This window comes from Saimiri boliviensis, chromosome 2 (assembly GCF_048565385.1).
Source record: "Saimiri boliviensis isolate mSaiBol1 chromosome 2, mSaiBol1.pri, whole genome shotgun sequence".
NCBI lineage: Eukaryota > Metazoa > Chordata > Mammalia > Primates > Cebidae > Saimiri > Saimiri boliviensis.
Window position 1 is genome coordinate 41,012,728 of NC_133450.1, and position 19,457 is coordinate 41,032,184.

General features: G+C 37.1%; 1 protein-coding gene across 1 annotated transcript in view; it reads left to right on the forward strand.

Annotated features, from left to right (window-relative positions):
• Window positions 1–19,457, forward strand: part of KCNH5 (potassium voltage-gated channel subfamily H member 5) — a 398,615-nt gene that overhangs the window by 311,855 nt on the left and 67,303 nt on the right. The window contains exon 10 of the mRNA XM_003924415.2: window positions 690–886. Coding sequence (XP_003924464.1) covers window positions 690–886 — 197 coding nt within the window. The remainder of the gene's footprint in view (window positions 1–689; window positions 887–19,457) is intronic.

Below are 19,457 nucleotides of genomic sequence, written 5' to 3' on the forward strand. Positions count from 1 at the left end.
GACATCTACATTTGATGATAGTATAGCACTTTTTATAGAACTGTTCAAGGGGTAGCACATTTGAGTCTCCATGTTTTAGGCAACCTGGGTCCATTAGCTTTGTAATTGTGGATGGGAGCTCTTGAGCTGGACTCTTAGGACCTGGATAAGGTTGGCTAGGTAGAGAGGGAAGGGTATTCTTGGGCAACTAAGTCCTGGCAAATTTTAATTTGTTTGGATGGAGCACAATAACTACCTATTGGATAATCTGTATTTAATATATGTTGGATCAGCCCTACATTTATAAAGACTGTTACAGCAGATCCTTCTATATTGCATTTCATTATCTTTACCAGAAGAAGCACAGGCAAGAATGAAACTAAAAAGTCACTGTCACTCCTTCTAGTCAAAATAGGAAAAGAAGGTGGCAGAAGTTAATGAAATTATTTGCTAAAATGAGGTGTTTGTCTTCAGTGTTGGATCTATTTATTCATGCCACTACAGATTTTCATCAATAACTGAATTCGGGGTGATGTTACTTTACATATTATATGAAGCCATTGTACATTGGTATGTGTATATAGATGTGGTTATACCCTCAGCTCTAAGTTATGCTAAAAGGTCGATACGGTATATGAAACTGACAACAATAGTGATTACAGGAAGAACAGTGGTAGATGCTTGAATATGGATCTTACACTGTTTTCCAGGGAAGGGTGATGTATTTGGAGACATCTTCTGGAAGGAAACCACCCTTGCCCATGCATGTGCAAATGTCCGGGCCCTGACATACTGTGACCTACACATCATCAAGCGGGAAGCCTTGCTCAAAGTCCTGGACTTTTACACAGCTTTTGCAAACTCGTTCTCAAGGAATCTCACTCTTACCTGCAATCTGAGGAAACGGGTATGTTGTCTGCATCTGCTTTTTCTTATTAGTATCCAGAGTATTAATATGTTATTAGCTGAAGAGTAGGAAAGATACTTTATTTTGCAGCACTTAATTCCCGTCAATGTAAAATGACATTTTCCTTCCCTTTATTTATATTTTGTTTACTTTTTAAGGGAAAAAACACCCTAATTCTATGAGTAAAGATTTGAATCTTTAGCCTTTAAGATACAAAATGGAAAACAGACTTGAAGAGAAACAAGCTGTAAACTCTACTATAATGTAGTTAGTTCTTGGAGTTTATAACACTGCCATAAAATAAATTCCAGTGTCTTTTACCTTATTATATGAATTATTTTAAAGCTGGTAAAGTTAATCAAGCTGAGTGCCTATTTTACATTCTCAACTTTCTTTAGGCATTTCTCATTTCATAATCAATTCACAAAGTTTATTCTTTCAAAGAATACTATCTCAAAAATTAATTAACCACATTGACACATCCTGCAAATATGGATAGGAATCCTTTATTTTACACTGCTGATGCACATTTGACCTTCATTGCCATCTTTTTAACTGATGAGTGTGACACAAATTTAATTTGCATGAGGAAATCTCCTAGTTCTGGTTTCTAGGTCATCGGGCATTGGGTAGGGCTTTCTTATTGCCAAGAATTAAATACATGTTTGGATAACTGCACTTAATTGATTTTATCTAAAATGACTGCTTGTCTGTGGTGAAGTATTTTGAAATAACAGTCCTTCCTTTTCATAACCTGCTTAAATAAAACCTTCTCTGTAGTTAACATGGAGGGAAGAAATCAAGCAAAGAGATAAATTAACGTCTATACTGTGGCAACGTAGAAATGAACATAATTAAATCAATGTAATTCCTACTTATGGTTCCAAGAAAGAATGAGACTAGCAGGAGTAGTGTTTTTACTGGCTGTATCACATTTATTTGATCTATACTTGAACATCAGTTTCAGTTTACACTTTTGTTATCAAATAGTTATGGAGCATCCAGAACCTGTGAGGTAGAATGTAAATAGCTGTAGAGAGCATGAAGACTTAGAGTACTTATGCTTAATAGACCTATAGTTAAATGTGAATATTGTGTCCAACACAAATAGTTGAAAGCTAAGGCAGTGGTGGAAGTGGAAGAGGGATGCTAAATATCAAGTAAATATGGAAGTTTCTTGCTAATGTGTTAGGGAGCTCAGAGTCCCTTTCAGTATTAAGCAGAAATGTCTCCTTTGGTCTATGCTCTGCCTTCTGCAATGACAGATTCCCTTTCAACAAGGCAACCTGTTTGGTAGTTGACTCTTAGTATGCTTGGCCCTTGAATAACACAGGTTTGAACCACGAGGGTCCACTTACATACCAATTTTTTCAACTAAACATGGATGAAAAATACAGCATTTGCATGATTTGAAACGTGTATACCAAGCCGACTTTTCCTGTATGTGTGTGTGTCCTCAGCATGTGAGGATTTGCATGTGTGAGGGGACCGGGGACCAACCCACCTCATATATCAAGGGAAGACTATATTCTAAGTTCCCTCCAATCTAAAATTGCAGTTTTAAAATCTTCCCCCATCCTGCAAGATGACCGAAACCTCCTATCCAACATCTGTACATTCCTCAGGACTTGATATTTAAAATATTCCTGTGTAATAAAATGGGTAGTTATTTTTCCTTCAAAGCACATGAGGAAACTCTGGCCCAGGAGGATTAATATCAAATAACCAACTGATATATTTGCAATGCAAGGTGCCAAAGAGGGACAATTAAAACCAATCACCAGTAGAAAATCTGTCACCTCTTTTTCCCTTACACACACACACACACACACACACACACACACACACAGGTTGTGACAGCTGAGTACACACTGGTGTGGCTACTTCTGTTAGGAAGAGAGTCTAGAGACAGAAAACTGTTGTTGGTTTTTCTCATGGGACCCAGAAACGCTCTCCCTGTCTCCACAGGTGCCAGTTTGCTGAGTAACATCAAGCGGCTTCTTCCCTTCTAACCTGTTTCCTCTTATAACTGGTGTCAGTTTTTATAATTCTAGCCTTTCTGCTCTTGACGCATTGTCTCAGTAACTTGGAAGATAGTGGAAAAAGGGTGTCATTGAGTGTCACTTCATTTTCAGAAAAACAATCGTCTCATGAAAAAGATACATGGTGAGAAAATATTATCTAATGATTAATAACACTAGCTACCATTTGAGAGCCTATTGTATATAGCCGGGCACTTCAACACAGTTTACATATGTATCTTATTAAATGTCAGCAACCCACAAACAGAGCAGTATAATCTCACCCATGAGGAGATTAAGGTTCTAAGATTAGAACAGCTAGTTGTCAAATAAATTATGAGGAAGTGCCTGCACTTGAATTTATCTCCATGATTCTAAAGCCTGTATTTTTTAGACTACCATGTTTTAGCTTGTCAAAGTCGCCAACATTTTCTTTTCTACAATATTCCACAGACACGTGGTCAACAATTTATAGTTTCTCATTCACTTATTCACTTTATTCCAATTGATCTATTAATGAAAACATTTTGTTCTTGTTGATATTATTGTAAAAATTATTGTAACGAACATTTGTTGTGAATTCTGTAACCAAAACTACATCTTTAGTATGCTACTGATATCTCATAGCTATCATAGCCATTGATTAAGGGTGTGTTCCTGGTAAATAAGGGAGCAGATTTGGAATCCAAGTTGGCAGTCATGGTATGGTACAGTTCCAGCCACACAAGTGTATCCAGTGGCTTGGTGGAGAGGTTTGTAAAGTGTGTGGCTTTCCGTGGCTGTAATAAGGAGGAGAGTGAGCTTTCTTTAGCTCTTTGTCTTCATCTCCATTAAGGAAAAAGAAGATGCTTACTGTGCAAATATAACTCCTCCCACCCACCCTTAAGCCCCTCTATGTAAAAATTCCAGAGCTATAACTAGTAATTCCATCAAACAACTACAGCATGGGCTGGCAAACTTTTTCTGTCAAGGATCAAATAGTAAATAATTTTGAATTTGTGGGCCAATCTCAAATACTCAGCTTTTCCACTGCAGTATGAACGCAGCTATCTTTGTCAGCTTGGGCTGCCGTAACAAAATACCATAGATGGGTTGTCTTCAGCAGCAGGAATTGATTCCTCACAGTTCTGGAGCCTGGGAAGAGTATGACCAAGTTACTGACCAGTTTGGTTCCCTGGTCGGGGTTCTCCTCTTGGCTTGCTTCTCACTTGTCCAGCTTCTCACTGTGTTCCCACATAAGAGAGAGAAGAAGGGGAGGCAGAGAGACGGACAGGGAGGAAGTAAGCTCACTGGTGTCTTATAAGGGCACCAACCCCCTCATAAGGGCTTCAACTTTATGACCTCCTCTAAACCTAATTACCGCCCAAAGGCTCCGTCTTCCAATACCATCACATTGTGGGTAAGAGCTTTAACAGATGAATTTTGAGGGGGTAAAAGTTAGTCGGTAGCAACAGCTATAGATAATACATGAAGAAATGAGCATGACTGTGTTTCAGTTACCTTATTTACAAATCAGGTGACTGCCCAGGGGTCTTAAGTGTGTTAATTGTTGAAAAAAGAGGACTGGGCCAGGCACAGTGGCTCATGCCTGTTATCCCAGGACTTTGGGTTACTGAGGTGGGTGGATCACAAGGTGAGGAGATCAAGATCATCCTGACCAACATGGTGAAATCCTGTCTCTACTAAAATACAGAAAATTAGCCAGGCATGGTGGCATGTGCCTGTAATCCTAGCTACTTGGGAGGCCGAGGCAGGGGGAATCGCTTGAACCAGGGAGTGGAGGTTGCCATGAGTCAAAATCTTACTACTGCACTCCAGCTGAAAGAAAGCGAGCGAGCAAGTGAGCGAGAGAGAGAGAGAGAAGAGAAGAGAAGAGAAGAGAAAGAAAGGAAAGGAAGGAAGGAAGGAGGGGGGGAGGAAGGGAAGGAAGAAAGGAGGGAGGGAGGAAGGGAAGGAAGGAAGGAGGGAGGGAGGGAGGAAGGGAAGGAAGAAAATGAGGGAAGGAAGGAAGAAAAGTACTGAAAGAAGTTAATGGGGACAACAGTGGGCATATAAATAGAATCTCCCCACCTTTATTAGAAAGCAAATATCTTCTACTTGCTGCCTATTTAGAGGGTTATGAGGTAGAAAATACCTTAAATATTAATAAGAAGTAGCTACACAAAGTAGGCAGATAGCATGAAAAGGTAAGGCAGGATTTATAGTTACTGTGAAACAGGAGCGTTCCTTTCATCTGTGAAGGAGGCAGCTGCTATTCAGTCTGGTAGGACGTTGCCTTGTGGGGCTGCCGGGCTAGTATTGCTTAGTCCTCATATTTTATTTATTTTTTTTCTCCAAGAGGCCAGAAGCATGTTTTTATGGGAAACCACATTTGGTTGGTAATTAATCTGATTTGTTTTTAAAATTCTGTGGTCAAACAAAACCAGTCTGTTTGCTATCGGTCCAACAGCTCATGGTCTAAATGGAATCAGTTAATGAACTCCTGGTCTCATGGTACTAGAAACCTGACATTTTTAATTGGGGCCTGTACATTTTGATGAAAAAAATTCATTTAATCTAATTTCTAACTGACATTTAGCATTTCCTTTAATTGGAAAGGTTGCTAGACAACTATAGTGTTATTAGAAGTACCAAAAACAATTATATTAATGGATATTTTCATATCACATGTGCTGAGGATATCTTGAAATGCCATTTATGCTCATTAGTATTTAACAATTATGATAGTTATTAGACTGGCTGCTAGACAGAAGCACATATATTAATATACTGTACATTATTTTAAAATATGTTAATAACAGGATTTCAGTATGTGTCTCCTTTGCAATCCTGTGTATTTTGTTTTGTGCATTTAAAGCAGTTCTTCTGAGATGAGGTCCATAGGCTCCACCAGAGTACTGGGGATGAAGATCCCATGAGTGAGAGTCAGAAACTAAACTGAACTGAGCAAAAAGACCAGCTGGGGTTTGTTTTTTTCAATAATAAGAACACATTTCCACAGTTTCCAATAAGTTTAAAAGTATTCAGAAAAGATATGGGAGATAAACAGAGGGAAGTTGACTAATTTGCTTACTTTATGTATGTATTCATTTGTTTAACCAATTCAAGACACTATTTCCTAGAATGACAAAATGGTATTCATTAAATTGAGTTCCAGCTCTTAGGTATACATCAAAGTAGATAAGCAACACATCTTCTTTGACCACAGACATAAAAAGGTAACACAGGTGACATGTACATTTTAAAGGCCTCTTATCACACTTTTAAAGTTAACATTACACTTCTTCCCACTTTGCCTATTTGTTGCACAATACTTTTCACCATTTGTGTAAAAAAGAGTTAACCTAGCAGGTAGGACTACTGTCCTTCGAAAGACTTGCTTACAAAGCTGGTTCCTATGAACTTGGATGTCAGGGGGACTCTAACTGATGAGTAGCTCCCCGTGCCTTAACTGTCTGTTTCAACAAGGTAGATTTATGCTGAGCACCGACTGTCCTTCCAGAAATGTGGAATTTTGGCATATGTCAAACAAGATGATGCCTGTGTGACCATCTCCAGTAAAAAACTGGAAGCACCAAGTCCTTAATGAACTTCCCTGGTTGACATTTCTCATGTGTTGTCACACTCTTGCTTGTGCCCAGCTTACCCATGTACCTTTTTCATTTGCTAGATTTTCTTTGTATGTTATGCTGCAATAATCATAGCCATGAATAGGATGATATGCAAAATTCTGTTAATCTGCCTAGTGGATTGTCCAACCTTGGCATGGACTTGAGGACCCCCAGTGCACCAGATGTAAAGGTCGATAGGAAGTCTATATCCTCAAAGGTCCTCAAATCAGCAGATACATTGTTATATATATAACATTTTGTTATAACTTTTTTTTCCCATAAAAGATACTGAAACCTACAGGCGTTATGTTTTATGAATATAAGAGAATGATCCATTTAAAAATAAGTGGTATATTTGTCCATGAGGCAGTCAAGAGAATTTCATTTCCTTGAAACTTAAAATACACGTTACATTAACACTTCTGGCTACAATAAGCATGCCTGAGATTTTAAATTATTTCTGAATATTTCCTTCACTTTCAAGATAGCAAGAACATATTTTCCTCCAGATTGACTATTTAAATAAGATGAGAGAGGAATTTTATTTGCTGTTTCTGTATGTCTTCTCATGAGACACTTTGTTGAAGTGTGGCACAGAAAGTATTGGCTGATTCACCATATAGCCATGCATACATCCAGCCCCTAACACATAACTATGGGGTTGTGAACATAAAAGACCAGATGCCTGCTCTCCAGGAGGCTCCAGTCTAGTGACAGATCATGAGTCAGATCAGTGCTTCACGAGGGATATTCTTAGTACAAAGGAGGCATAAAGGAGATGAATTCAATTTGTCCAAGGAGAAGAAACAGGGAAGGATTTCAGAAAGTGAAAAGAACACTGGAGTTAGGGTTTCATTTCAAATAGAGGAATGTTCTAGAGTAAATAGGAATCTTGTATATCTAATATACAAGGATATTGTAAATCACATATTTTATTTTATTGCGTTTAAAGATGAGGAAAATTCAGACCCAGGAAATTAAGTGATTGCCCAAGTTTGCTTAGCTAGTTAGTGGTGGAGCTGAGACTAGAATCTAGTCCTTAGAATCTCATTTATTTAACCTAGAATAATAAAAGCATTTCGTAGAAGATTGTCAGTAAAATCCAATACTTGATTGTGTTCATTTTTAATAGAGAGGGATAATATGTGGGATGAATTTGCATGTGATTCATAGATTGATTTTAGTTTTTCATATCATGGTTCAGGATAACACTGATAGTGAAGCCAAAACAAAACAAGCAGTAAGCAGTGTTTAGAGTCAGTGCACAGGACTCTCAATCTGGGCATGAACCAATATGTCTGGTGTGGCCACAGCATATCTATCACATGCATTGTAAAAGATCTAATTTTAGAGAAAGCATTTAACTTTCATATGAGGATTGTTTAAGAAGTGTTACTAAATATGGTAATATTATCTTGCTGATACTACTGCATTCTGATATAGTCTTTGTTATCATGTCAGTACTGTTAAAAACTATGCTGCCTGCTGTAACTGATAGTATAAAAAAATAGAAAGATAAAAATTCTCACATTAAAAAAAAACTGCTCCTTTTTTTAATTGCATTTTAGTTTTGGAGTACATTTGAGGAACATGCCTTTTTTTTTTTTTTTAAACAGTCTTACTCTTACTCTGTCTCTTAGGCTAGAGTGCAGTGGCACAATCTCAGCTCACTGCAACCTCCACTTCCCAGGTTCAAGCAGTTCTCTTGCCTCAGCCTCCTGAATAGCTGGGATTACAGGTGCACATCACCACACCCAGCTAAGTTTTGTATTTTTGGTAGAGATGGGATTTCAACATGTTGGCCAGGCTCACTTTTGTAGTTTATTTTTTTTAAAAAGCTTTTAATACTTTTATATTAGAAGTCACAAAAAATATTGACAAGCTTACCACCAAATGTCACAATTATGTGTACTAAAAATATTAGTTAATCCAAAAAAAACCAAACAAACAAACAAAAAAAAAAAACAAAGGGAAGGGGAAAAAGAAAATACAAAATTGAGTATTTTCATATGGAACTAGAAAAATCTGAGATTTGGTTGGTAGCAGGTAGAGAAAGTGGTTTTTTGTTTGTTTGTTTGGCTGGTTGGTTAGGGATGAAAACTTGCAAAAGATTATGCAGCCAATTCCACAAACACACAAAAAAAGAATGTAAACTGAAATTTGAAAAGGGAAAAAATAACTAAGATTGAATAATGTTAATACAGGCTAAAATTATATAACAAGTGGGCTTCCCTTTTAAATACAATGTCTGTGTTCTGTCAGTGGATATAAACCCTCTTGTGGTTCCAGATTGAGTGGTCATGGTCAGAGAATTACTGTCTTTTCACTCCATGACTGCTTAGTTTGTCACTGGTATAATTAAAGCTTCTAAGCAAATAGCTCTAGAGTTCTAATACCGTTACTATTGTCATGGAGTGGAGCCTACTGAGCGTTGATTAAAATGATGTCAAACTGACATCCTTTCGTTGTGGTCTCAAAGAAGTGCTTCCTTTGTTGCTTCAGAAACTCATGTTCCTCTAGCTACATAGTTTCTAGTTTCGACTCCTTTTTATTAAATATCCCTCTACCCTTAGTTCAATGCACAGGATAATCTGGGGCCCCTTGCCAATATTTCTTTAACCCTTATATTAGTCTGCTAGGCTTACTATCACAAAATGCCATAGACTGAGTAGCTTCAACAACATACATTTATTTTCTCACAGTTCTGGAGGTTAGAAGTTCAAAATCAAGGTGCGGTAGGGAAGGTGTCTGGTGATGTCTCTCTCCTTGGTTTGCAGCTGGCTACCTTCTCTCACCATGTGCTCACATGGCATCCCTGCAGTGCCTGGGTGTGTAGAGAGTGAGAGAGCTCTTGAGTCTCTTCTTATAAAATCACAAATCCTATTGGATCAGAGCCTCATCATTATGATCTGATGTAACCTTTATTACTTTTTCAGAAGCCTTGTCTCTAAATACAGCCATACTAGAGGTTAGGGTTTTCCCATACGAATTTGGGGGTGGGGGACATCAACATTCAGTCCAAAACAACCAAGTTTTATATTTTAAATTAAATATGCAGGAATGACTTCGAAAATACGTTAAAATCAAAACTTACAGCTGAAGAGTGTAACATTGCTGGGGATGTGCAGCAGCAACAGCAGCAGTGTTCAGTGTTGATTTTTATAACTTCTGGGCAATGTGTAATTATCAACACCAGCAAAGCGTTCTTGCCCTCCTACAGTGATTTAAGAAAGGTTGCCATTTAAGCTTAGAAAAATGTACCTAGGCATGATCAATCCAAATTATAAAATGGGAAAACAGAACATAGAGGTACATGTAGAATCCCTTTCACCCTAAAAAGCCGATGTCCTTTCCTACAGATGGCTCTGTTCTTGAGTAGAGATCAACTGAAGCCAGCTGGCAATGTCAGGAGAAGCATAGTTCCAATCCCGTATTTTCATGTTCCAGTGGTAAGAAATAGTGGTTTGGGTTCACTCTGGCCTTAGCACAGGCTCAGCACTAAATAACTGCTTTTCTTTCCAGAAAACATTCTTATTATGGTGAATCCAGCAGCACAGAATGTCGTTTTTTCTGTGAGCAATGAAGCATCTCAGCAGCAATGATTTTTTGTGGATGAAAAACATACTGGAATTGGTTATCAAACAGGCCTAAAGTATTTTCTTGGTGTACGGGTGTTGCAGATTGCATCTATTTCAGCAGCAATGCAGGCATCTTTGAAGAAATGGTCTAGGAGGGGCAATCGATGTTCCAACTCCTTTCTTTTCTTTTCTTCACCCACGCTACCCACAATGGTATATTAGCTAGCAAAGTAGTAAAGCCTGTTTGTTCCACAAATCTATCAATTCTTGATCCTATGGAAAAGACATTATTAAAACATTGTCCACACTTGGCACAAAAGATAATATGGTTTCTACAAAACTCTCAAATAGTACGTAGTATCTACATTTACTTCTCTCATAACACTGATTATGGCACTTTGGTTTCTTATTTATATTTCTATTTTCAACTGACCAATGAGGTCCATACAGTAGGCATTTTCTGTAATAGTTTATTTTCAATGGCCAGAATAGAGTCTGCTGTATAATTACATGAATGACTGAAATGTGAATCTGTCATGTTGCCCAGCAGTTTTTATCGTCGCTGACCAGAATAATCACTGTTATCTAAAAACACACAATATCTTTGACAACTTTTGCAATAAGCCCTATATAATAGGATTATGAAAATTACCATTATTAATTGGTGTTAAATCATAATTAGAGTGAACTCCCAGCTGCTGTTTGTAACCATTTGTGCCTGCAAATTCTGCACAGTCCTGCAGCAGCTTGTCTAGTGCATTCAGAATAGTACAGGATTTTGATATCACTGTGGAGTGAATTGAGATCATCCGGTGCCAGGGGCTGTGACTCTCAGAGTAGTGCCTTATTCCCATTCTGAAGGACTTTGAAGCCAAAAGGATTGCTCTGAAAAATCTGCATGCCACATTTGCATCTGAGACGATTGTAGTTATAACTCTTATTACCTCAATTGATTATCAGGACTGCAAATTCACTCCGACTTCTGGCCCCGCTGGCAATAACTCTGCTTACATGTTATGGTTTGTAGAAATTTCATTTCCAAAAGGATGTTGCTTGTTCCTTTGCAGTGTGCACACCACAGCCATGGTTGCTTTTGAGCTTGCAGTCAACACTGTAAGAGAAGTGAGTTAAGGGAGGTAAGGAGCGTCTCTCATGGCCATACAGGTGATAATTATTCTGAGCCTCCAACCTCAGTTTTTCAACTCCAGGCTGGCTCGGATTCCACTGATGGGGGTAGAAAGAGGCAGACCTTCAACAATTCCTGAAGTTTGTCATGTGCATTTAGATGAAGTAGAGACCTAATTATGAAGTCTTTTAAGCCCTTAAGCTGCTTCTATTTAGGGCTCTCTCTAGGTCTGATTCCAGACAGAATAAAAACTTTTCCACATTTAGTTACCAGGACAGAGGTTTACAGATGTCTTGCTCCTGAATATGCCTCCGAAGCAGTTATTTAAGGACAGTTTCACAAGTTTCAAAGTCGGGGCTGGATTCGGTAATTTACCAACATATTGAACCATAGATTCTACCGTCTGTTGTTTGCCAGCTCTTCTTTTTAAAACCAGAGTTTATTTTTATTGCAAGAAGATACATATTTTAGTAGTAAACAAGAAGAAAATAAATGAGACTTTAATAAACAGAAAAGTACTTAACCAACATAATATAAAGGGATAGACATTTTACAAATTATTTTTCTTGAAAATTTCTAAAATATTCAACAATCTACTTGAGACATTTGTTTTTATTTTAGGTCTGAGTCTTGCCTCACCATAATGCTTCTCTAGAGGCATCTTAGTGGGATGCTAGACTATTCGTTTCCAAAATGTCTGCTTATGAATTCTCAACAACTAATATTCGATGAGGAGGCATGGTGCTCTATCACATCATTTTCATTTAAAGGAAAATACTTCTTTTGAATTAGAAAGCAAGGGATTTTATTTAAGACTGAAATATGTGTATTATTTTCTTCTTTAATGCCTTTTGGCATTAATTTAAACTTAGGATACATGCAAATTTTCTTATCCTAACTACTTAAGTCTTGTTTTACCTCTTCTTTGTTTTTAATTTTCTTTTTTTAAAATAAAATTGTGTAAATTCAAGGGGGTCCAAGTGCAGTTTTGTTACAAGTATATGGCTTAGTGGTAAAGTCTGGGTTTTTAGTGTAGCCGTAACCTGAGTAAATACATTATGATGTTTAAGTAATTTCTCATCCCTCAGCCCCCTCCCATCCTGCCACCCTCCCAAGTCTCTAATATCTGTCATGCCACATTCTAGGTTCATGTGGACACATTACTTAGCTACCAGTTATAAGTGAGAAACTGCAGTATTTGACTTTCTGTTTCTATATTGTTTCATTTGAGGTAATGGCCTCCAATTCCATCTATGTTGCTGAAAAGACATGATTTTATTCCTTATAATGGCTGAATGGTATTCCATTGTGTCTATACATATGCCATTTTGTTTTTCTTATTGACTTTTAATTTAGGTTCAGAGGGTACACATGCAGGTTTGCTACATGGGAAAATTGCATGTAATGGGGTTTTGGTATACAGATTATTTTGTCACCCAGATAATAAGCATTGTTCATGACAGCTAGTTCTACAATCCTCATCCTCCACCCTCCAGCGGGTTCTGGTGTCTTCTGTTCCCTTCTTATTGTTCACGTGTACTCAATGTTTCGCTCCCACTTAGAAGTCAAAACATACAGTATTTGATTTTCTATTTCTGCATTAATTCACTTAGGGTAATAGCCTCCAGCTGCATCCACATTACTGCAAAGAACATAATAGCCATCCTGACTTTTGTGAGATGGTATCTGATTGTTGATTTGACTGTATTTCTCTAATGATTATTGATGTTGAGCATTTTCCCATATGTTTGTTGGCTACATGTATGTCTTCTTTTGAAAAGTGTCATGTTCTTTGTTCATTTAAAACGTATTTTAATGTTTTTGATTTTTTTGTGGGTACATAGTAGGTATATTTATTTATGGGGCACATGAGATGTTTTTATATAGGCATGCAATGTGAAAGAATCACATCATGGAGCATGGGGTATCCATCCCATCAAGCATTTGTCCTTTGTGTTACAAATAATCCAGTTATATTCTTTCAGTTATTTTTAAATGGACAATTAAGTTAATATTGAGTAAAGTCACCTTGTGCTATCGAATACTAGGTCTTATTATTTCTTTCTATTTTTTTTTTGTAACCATTAACCATCCCCAAGTGCCCCAACCCAGGCCCCACCACCCTTCCCATCCTCTGTTAATCATCATTCTACTCTCTGTAATTATGAGTTCAATGGCTTTGATTTTTTAGATACCACAGATACGTGAGAATTTGTGAAGTTTATCTTTCTGTACCTGGTTTGCTTCGCTTAACATAATGATCTCCAGTTCCAACCATGTTTTTGCAAATTACAGTATCTCATTATTATGGCTGAATAGTACTACATTATGCACATGTTTCACATTTTCTTTATCCATTCACCTATTGATGAACACTTAGAGTACTTCCAAATCTTAGCTTTTGTAAACAGTGCTGCAGCAAACGTAGGAGTGCAGACATCTCTTTGATCTACTGATTTCCTTTCTTTTGAGTACATAACCAGCAGTGGGATTGCTGGATGTTATGGTAGCTCTATTTTTAGTATTTTGAGAAACCTATGAATTTGTTATCCTAATGGTTGTAGTAATTTATTTTTTCACCAACAGTGTACAAGGTGTTCCTTTTCCCACATCATTGTCAGCATTTGCTATTGCCTGTCTTTTGGGTATAAGTCATTTTAACTGGGGTGATATCTCATTGTAGTTTTTATTTACACAAAGTGATGTTGAGCACACTTCCATATGCCTGTTTGCCATTTGTATATCTTATTTTGAAAAATATCTATTCAAATCGTTTATCCATTTTTTATGCCATTGTTAGATATTTCCTGTAGAGTTGTTTGAAGTCTTTACATATTCTAGTTATTAATTCTGTGACAGTTGGGTAGTATGCAAATATTTTCTCCCATTCTGTGAGTTGTCTCTTCACTTTGTTGATTGTATCCTTTGCTGTGCAGAAGCTTTTAAACTTGATATGATCCCATTTGCTCATTTTTGCTTTGGTTGTCTGTGCTTGTAGGGTATTGCTCAAGAAATTTTTGCCCAGACCAATGCCCTGGAGATTTTACCCAATATTTTCTTGTAGTATTTTCATAGTTCGAGGTCTTCAATTTTCTTTGTCCATTTACTAATGGTGTTGTTTGTTTTTTGCTTGTTAATTTGTGTAAGTTCCTTTTAGATTCTGGATATTAGTCTTTTGTCAGATTCATAGTTTTTAAGACTTTTCTCATTATGTATGGTGTCTTTTTACTCTGTTGATAGTTTCTTTTGTTGTGCTGAGGCTCCTTAGTTTAATTAGATCTCATTTGTCAATTTTTGTTTTTATTGCAACTGCTTTTGGAGTCTTTATCATGAAGTCCTTGCTAGGACCTAGGTCCAGAATGGTATGTCCTAGGTTTTCATGTAGGGATTTTATAGCTTTAGGGTTTACATTTAATCCACCTTGAGTTGATTTTTGCACATAATGAAAGGCAGGGCTCCAATTTTAATCTTGTGCGTATGGCTAGCAAGTTATCTCAGCACCATTTATTGAACAGGGAGTGCTTTCCTTATTGCTTATTTTTGTCGACTTTGACAGTAATCTGTCAAAGATTAGATGGTTATAGGTGTGTGGATTTATAAAGGTTTATCTAACTTGTTCCATTGGTCTATGTGTCCATTTTTTTTTACCAGTACAATGCTGCTTTGATTACTGTAGCCTTGTGGTATAGTTTAAAGTCAGGTAGTGTGATTCCTCTGGCTTTACTCTTTTTGCTTAGAATTATTTTGGCTATTTAGGCACTTTTTGGGTTCCGTATGAATTGTAGAACAGTTTTTTTTTTTTCTAATTCAGTGAAAAATATCATTGGAAGTTTGAGGGAAATGATATTAAATCTATAAATCCCATTGGACAGTAGGGTTATTGGAAGTTTGAGGGAAATGACATTGAATCTATAAATCCCATTGGACAGTAGGGTTATTTTAGCAATATTGATTTTTCCTATCCATGAGTGTAGAATGTTTTTCCATTTGTTTGTATCATTTCTGATTTCTTTTAGCAGTGTTTCGTAATACTTGTTGTAGAGGTCTTTCACCTGCCTGGTTAGCTGTATTTCTGGCCATTTTATTTTTTGTGTGTGACGATTGTCAGCAGGAATGCACTCTTGATTTGGCTCTCAGCTTGAACATTGTTGGTATATAGAACTCAGCTATTCAGGAGGCTGAGGCAGGAGAATTGCCAGAACCCAGGAGGCGGAGGTTGCAGTGAGCCGAGATTGCGCCATTGCACTCCAGCCTGGGTAACAAGAGCAAAACTCCATCTCAAAAAAAAAAAAAAAAAAAGAGAGAAATGCTACTAATATTTTACATTGATTCTGTATCCTGAAACTTTGCTGAAGTGGTTGATCAGTTTTAGGAGAATTTGGGCAACTGCTATAGGGTTTCTAAGTATAAAATTATATAATCTATGAAGAGAGATGGTTTGACTTCCTTTCCCTATTTGGATGCCTTTTATTTCTTTCTCTTGTTTGATTGTTCTGGCAAGAACTTCCAGTTCTATATTGAATAGGAGTAGTGAGAGTAGGCATCATTGTGTTCTTTTTGTTCTCAAGCCAAATATTTCCAGGTTTTGCCTATTTAGTATGATGTTGGCTGTGGGTTTGTCATAAGTGGCTCTTATTATTTTGGAGTATTTTCCTTCAATGCCTACTTTGTTGAGGGTTTTTAACATGAAAATATGTTTATAAAAGAAAGACTTTTCTCTGTTGATTAAGATGGTCATGTCATTTTTATTTTTAGCTCTGTTTGTGTAATGAATCACATTTATTAATTTGCATGTGTTTAACCAATCTTGCATCCCAGGAATGAAGGCTTGATTGTGATGGATTAGCTCTTTGATGTGCTGCTGGTTTTGATTTGCTAGTATTTTGTTGAGAATTTTTGCAACTCTGTTCATCAGGAATGTTGGGCTGAAGTTTTCATTATTTGTTGTGTTTCTGCCAGGTTTTGGTATCAGAATGATGGTAGCCTCATAGAATGAGTTAGGGAGGCATTCCTCCCCCTCAATTTTTTTTTAGAATAGCATTGGTACCAGCTTTTCTTTACAAGTCTGGTAGAATCTGGGTATGAATCTGGTCCAGTGCTGTTTCTGGTTGGTGGACTTTTAATTACTCATTCAATTTTGGAACTTGTTATTGGTCTGTTCAGGGTTTCAATTTATTCCTGATTTAATTTTGGGAGTTATGTTCCCTATAGTATGTTTCTAGGAATTTATCAATTTCTTCTAAATTTTCCAGTTTGCAGGCATGTGTTTGTAATAGCCTATGATGAGGATTTTTTATATTACTATAGGGTCAATGGTAATGTCTCCTTTGTTATTTCTGATGTGTTTATTTGGATCTTCCCTTGAGTTTTTCTTTGTTAGGCTAACTAGAAATATGTTAATCTTATTTATTCTTTCAAAGGAAAAACTTTTGGTTTGTTTATCTTTTGTGTTTTCTCACATCTCAATTTGTTCAGTTCAGCTCTTTCTTTTCTTCTGCTAGCTTTGCAGTTGGTCTGTTCTTATTTTTCTAGTTCCTCTAGCTGTGATATTATTTTGTTAATTTGAGATGTTTCCACCTTTTTGATATGGGCATTTAGGATTACAGTCTTTTCTTTTGACACCACCTTAGATGTGTCCCAGAGATTCTATTGTGCTGTCTCATTTTTTTTTTCTTTGAAAGAATTTCTTGATTTCTGCTTTAGTTTCATTGTTTAGCCGGAAGTTATTCAGGAGCAGCTTGTTTAATTTCCATGTAATTGTATGATTTTTAAATAGCATTTTATTGTTAATTTCTATTTTTATTGTGCTATGGTCTGAAAGTGTGTTTGATATGTTTTCAGTTTTTTTTTGAATTGTTTGAGAATTGTTTCATGGCCAAGTGTGTGGTTGGTTTTAGAGTATGTGATATGTGCAGATGAGAAGAATTGTATATTATATTGTTGTTGGGTAGAGTGTTCTGTAGATGCCTTTTAGGTCCATTGGGTCAAGTGTTGAATTTAGGACCCAAATATCTTTGTTAGTATTCTGCCTCAGTGATCTGTCTAAAGACCATCGTGGGATGTTGAAGTTTCTCATTATTGTAGGGTGCTTATCTAAGTCTCTTCACACTACTGTAAAAACTTGTTCTATGAATTTGAGTGCTTTAGTATTGGGTATGTATATATTTAGGATAGTCATGTCTTGTTGATTTGAACATTTTATCATTATGTAATGCCCTTCTTCTTCTTTTTCATTATTTTTGGTTCGAAGTCTGTTTTTTTTTTTTTCTGAAATGTTTTTCAGAATACCAACCTCTGTGTTTTTTTGTTTGTCTGTTTTCCATTTGCTTGTTAGATTTTTCTCCACCCCTTTACTTTTAGCCTGTGGGTGTCATTGTATGTGATATGGGTCTCTTGAAGACAGCATACACTTGGGTCTTGCTTCTTTATCCAACTTGCCACAGTGTGCCTTTTATGTGGTGAATATAGCCCATTTATATTCATGTTTAATATTGATATGTGCAGATTTGATCCTGTCATCATGTTGCTAGCTAGCTATTATTCAGACTTGATTGTGTAGTTGCTTTATATTGTCAATGGGCTATGCACTGTAAGTATGTTTTTATGGGGCCTGATAATGGTTTTTCTTTTCCATTTTTGGCATTCCCTTAAGGATTTCATGTAAGGCAGGTCTGGTGGTAATTAATTCCCTTAGCATTTGCTTGTCTTAAAATGATTTTATTTCTCTTTAGAGAAATAAAGCTTAGTTTGGCTGGATAGAAAATTCTTGGTTGGGATTTCTTTTGTTTAAGAATGTTGAATATACTTGCTACTCAGGAGGTTGAGACAGAAGAATCACTGGAATCCAGGAAGCGGAGATTGCAGTGAGCTGAGATTGTGCCACTGCCTTCTGGCCTGGCAACAGAGTATGAGACTCCATCTCAAAAAAAAAAAAAAAAAAGAAAAAAAAGAAAAAAAGGAAAAAAAAAGAATGCTGAATATAGTCTTTTAATCTCATCTGCCTTATAGAGTTTCTGATGAAAGGTCCACTATTAGCCTAATGGGATTCCCTTTATAGGTGACCTGCTCCTTCTCTCTAGCTGTCTTTATAATTTTTCTTTCATGTTGACCTTGGAGAATGTGAGGACTATGTGTCTTGGGGATTGTCATCTTGTATAATACCTCATAAGGGTTCTCTCTCTTTCCAGATTTGAATGTTGGCCTCTCTAGTGAGATTGTGGACATTTTGGTTCATGGTATCCTCAAATGTTTTCCAATTTCTTTGCTCTCTCTCCCTCTCTTTCTTGATTGCCAATAAATCATAGGTTTGGTCTCAATTCCATATTTCTTGGAGGTTTTCTTCGTTCTTTTTTCTTTATTTTTGTCTGACTGGGTTTATTATAAGAACCAGTCTTAGATTATTTCCTCAGCACGGACTATTCTGCTGTTAATACTTCCAGTTGTATTATGAAATTCTTATAGCGAGTTTTTCAGCTCAATCATACTTTTAAATTCTTTCTTAAAATGGGTATTTTATCTTTCACTGTTGTATCGTGTTATTGGATTCCTTAGATTCCTTGGATTGGGTTTCAACTCTCTCCTGAATCTCAATTACCTTCACTGCCATCCAGATTCTGAATTCAGTGTCTTTCGTTTTAGCCATTTCAACCTAGTTAAGAACCATTTTTAGTGTGGTTGTTTGGAGATCAGAAGTCACTCTGGCTTTGAGTTGCCAAAGCAGTTCTACTGGTTCTTTCTCATCTGTTTGGGGTGATGTTCCTTTAATCTTTGAAGTTGCTGTCATTTGGATGGATTTTTTTGCTTTTCTGTTCTTTGCTGCCTTTTGATGAGTTGTCTGTGGTATAAGTTGGGTTCAGTCAATTGGCTTCATTTCTGGGGTCAAGGCTCAGATCAGCCCTCCTAGGCTGCATCATTTAACCAAGAGGGCCTGAGACCTGTACTTCATTCTCTGTACTCTGGAGATTAAACACCCACCTCATTGGAAGATCTAAGGTGTTCTTGGTCTTCTGGCCTGGCCTCTGATGGGAGGTGCTGGCAAAAGTGTTTCCTCACTGTGGTGGCAGCAGGATCTGTGTTCACACACGTGTGCCAGTGTTGGTGGTGCAGTGACACAGTGATCTCCACACATGCACACGTTTATCAGTGGTGGCAGGGTGGCAAGGACAATGCACAGGCTTGTGCCTGTAATGGCAATGCAGCAGGGTGCTTGTATGCTGGCGGGATGGAATGGCAGTG